Source organism: Nicotiana sylvestris, chromosome 2 (genome assembly GCF_000393655.2).
Source record: "Nicotiana sylvestris chromosome 2, ASM39365v2, whole genome shotgun sequence".
Taxonomy (NCBI): Eukaryota; Viridiplantae; Streptophyta; class Magnoliopsida; order Solanales; family Solanaceae; genus Nicotiana; species Nicotiana sylvestris.
The window spans coordinates 118,964,536-118,968,016 of NC_091058.1; the positions used below are offsets into that span (position 1 = coordinate 118,964,536).

The 3,481-nt window shown below is 39.8% G+C and overlaps 1 protein-coding gene across 1 annotated transcript; it reads left to right on the top strand.

Annotated features, from left to right (window-relative positions):
- Positions 1-226: 226 nt before the first annotated feature.
- Positions 227-823, top strand: LOC138885480 (uncharacterized). Its single transcript, XM_070166434.1, has one exon. It carries the CDS (start codon positions 227-229, stop codon positions 821-823), a length of 597 nt encoding a protein of 198 aa, XP_070022535.1.
- Positions 824-3,481: the final 2,658 nt, after the last annotated feature.

Sequence of the window (3,481 nt, forward strand, 5' to 3'; positions counted from 1 at the left end):
ACTATGAATGAAGTTTTGTAGTTGATTTATTTAAATATTTAAATTAATTAAAAGTATTTGGTTAGAGTATTGCCTTGTTGCATATTAAGTTTGCAGTTATAATAGATTTGATAAGCGGAGATGGTTCACTCGGTCATATTTAGTGATTGAGTGTCGTCCCGGCTTGTTCAGAAAATGGGTCATGACAAACTTGGTTTTAGTCTGCTAACATAATGCTAATGCCATAATGGATCCAGGTTCAACGTTTTTATATGTGACTGCATACTTTGCAATTAACCTCGGACTAGAACCTGAACAACTTAGTGAGTCATTCCTAGTATCTACTCCAGTTGGCCAGTTAGTGAAAGTCACAAGAGTCTATAGAGGTTGTATAGTTTCAGTCCAAGGTCGCAACACTAAAGCCGATCTCATAGAGTTAGAAATGGTGGATTTTGATGTGATCATGGGTATGAATTGGTTGTCTTCCTGCTATTCCATGTTAGATTGTCGTGCCAAGATAGTCAGTTTCCAATTTCCAAATGAAGAATTCTTAGAGTGGAAGGGTAGTTCAACATTGCATGTAGGAAAGTTTATTTCTTACCTTAAGGTACAACGAATGATCGGTAAGAGGTGTCTCGCCTATTTAGCTCTCATCATTAATCCAGAATCAGAACCACCAGCTCTTCAGTCTGTGCCAGTTGTTAGAGAATTTCTAGAAGTTTTCCCAGATGACCTACCCGGACTTCCTCCTGAAAGAATCATAAACTTTGGCATTGATCTCATGCCATGCACTCAGCCAATATTCATACCTCCTTATAGGATGGGTCCAACAAAAATTAATTAGTTGAGAGAGCAGTTGAAAAACCTTCTTGACAAGGGCTTCATTAGCCCGAGTGTTTCAACGTGGGGTGCCCTGGTCCTATTTGTCAAGAATAAAGATGGGTCCCTCAGAATATGTGTCGACTATAGGCAGTTGAATAAAGTTATCATTAAGAACAAGTACCAAGTTACCATTAAGAATAAGTACCCACTACCAAGAATTGATGATTTATTTGATCAACTTCAGGATGCAAAGTACTTTTCAAAAATAGACTTGAGGTCGTGGTACCATCAGTTGAGAATCAGAGAAGAAGATATATCTAAAAAAAACTTTAGAACTCACTACGGGCACTATGAATTTCTAGTAATGTCCTTCGGGTTGACAAATGCTCCAGCTGCATTCATGGACCTCATGAATAGAGTTTTCAAGCCATTCCTTGATACCTTTATTATCGTGTTTATAGACGATATTTTGGTATACTCTAAGAGCAAGGATGAGCATGTTGAACACCTCATAATAGCCTTGCAGACCTTGAAGGAGAATGAGCTTTATGCCAAGTTTTCAAAATATGAGTTTTGGTTGCAGTCAGTGGCATTCTTAGGCCACGTGGTATCTAGTAAAGGAATAAAAGTAGACCCTCAGAAGACAGAAGCAGTCAAGAACTGGCGTAGGCCAACAACACCAACCAAAATCAGGAGTATCTTGAGGTTAGCTGGCTACTACAGAAGGTTTGTAGAGGGGTTTTCCTCACTTGAAGCTCCACTAACTAAGTTGACTCAGAAAGCAGTTAAGTTCCAGTGGTCAAATGCTTGTGAGCAGAGTTTTCAAGAGTTAAAGAAGAGGTTGACCACTGCACCTGTGTTAACCTTGCCGACAGGTTGGGGTGGATTCACAGTGTAATGTGATGCCTCCACAGTGGGCCTTGGTTGTGTTCTTATGCAAGATGGAAACGTTATTGCGTATACTTCCAGGTAGTTAAAGAATCATGAAAAGATTTACCCCACACACGACTTGGATCTTGCAGCAGTGTTGTTTGCATTAAAGATATGGTGACATTAACATTATGGTGAGCATTCTGAAGTGTTTACAGATCACAAAAGCCTCCAGTACATTTTCAAGTAAAAAAAATTAAATTTGAGACAGAGAAGGTGGCTCGAGCTATAGAAAGATTATGACATCAATATCCTTTATCACCCGGGCTAAGTTAATGTGGTAGCAGATGCACTTAGTAGGAAGTCAATGGGTGTCTTGGCCCATCTTGCATTGCAAAGGCAAACTTTGGGTCGAGAAATTCAAAAACTAGCAAATGATGGAATTAGACAGGATGAGACCGAAGAAGGAGGTATAGTTGTTTATGCCTTAGCGCAATCCTCTTTAGTTGTGCATTTTAAGGCTAAGCAAGACGAAGATCCATACTTAGTGAAGTTAAAAGAAGAAGTTAGAAACAAATAAATCACTGCTTTCACTCTAGGAAGTGATGGAGTTCTGAAGTTGAATGATCAGTTATGTGTGCCTGATATAGATGGTTTTAGGAAGGACATAATGGAAGAAGCTCACAGTTCGAGGTACTCTATCCACCCAGGTGCTACCAAAATGTATCTGGACTTGAAAGAGTTGTATTGGCGGAAAGGAATGAAGAAGCAAGCAGCAGATCATGTGGCTAAATGTTTGAATTGCCAGCAAGTCAAAGCCGAGCATTAGAGGCCTGGTGGCCTAGCTCAAGATATAGAGATACCATAGTGGAAGTGAGAGATGATTAATATGGATTTCGTAGTAGGTCTACCTAGCACATACCGTGAGCATGATTCAATTTGGGTTATTGTAGACCGACTGACAAAGTCCGCGCATTTTCTTCCAGTAAAGACGACAGACTCCGCAGAGCAGTATGCGCAGTTGTACAACAAAGAAATAGTTTGATTGCATGGTACTCCAGTTTCAATCATATTTGACAGAGGCCCTCAGTTCACAGTGCATTTTTGGCAGGCATTTCAGAAAAGATTAGGTACCAAGGTCAATTTGAGCACTGCTTTCCATCCACAGACTGATGGTCAGGAAGAAAGGACCATTCAGACTCTCGAAGATATGTTGCATACGTGTGTTATATATTTTGGAGGTAATTGGGATGATCACTTACCACCTATAGAATTTTCTTACAATAACAACTATCAGGCCATCATTGGTATGGCTCCTTATGAAGCGTTGTATGGGCGGAGATGTAGGTCTCCAGTGGGTTGGTTTGAACCAGCAGAGGTGCCATTGATTGGTCCAGAGTTTGTTTGTGAGGCCTTAGAGAAAGTCCACCTAATCAGAAAAATACTGAAAGCGGCTTAGGGTCGTCAAAAGTCTTATTCTGACAAGAGGCATCGTGATTTAGAGTTCATGGTTGGTGACAAGGTATTTTTGAAAGTTTCACCAATGAAAGGAGTTATGAGGTTTGGTAAGAAGGGGAAACTTAGTACTAGATTTATTGGACCTTATGAGATTATAGAAAAGAAGGGGAAACGTGGCTTATGAGCTAGTGTTTCCCATTAAGTTATCCTCTGTTCATCCTGTCTTTCATGTGTCTGTTCTTAGAAAGTACATTCATGATGAGTCGCATATAATACCTACCGATACCATAGAAATTAAAGAAGGCTTGACTTATGAAGAGGTACCTATAGAAATTTTTGATAGGCAAATAAG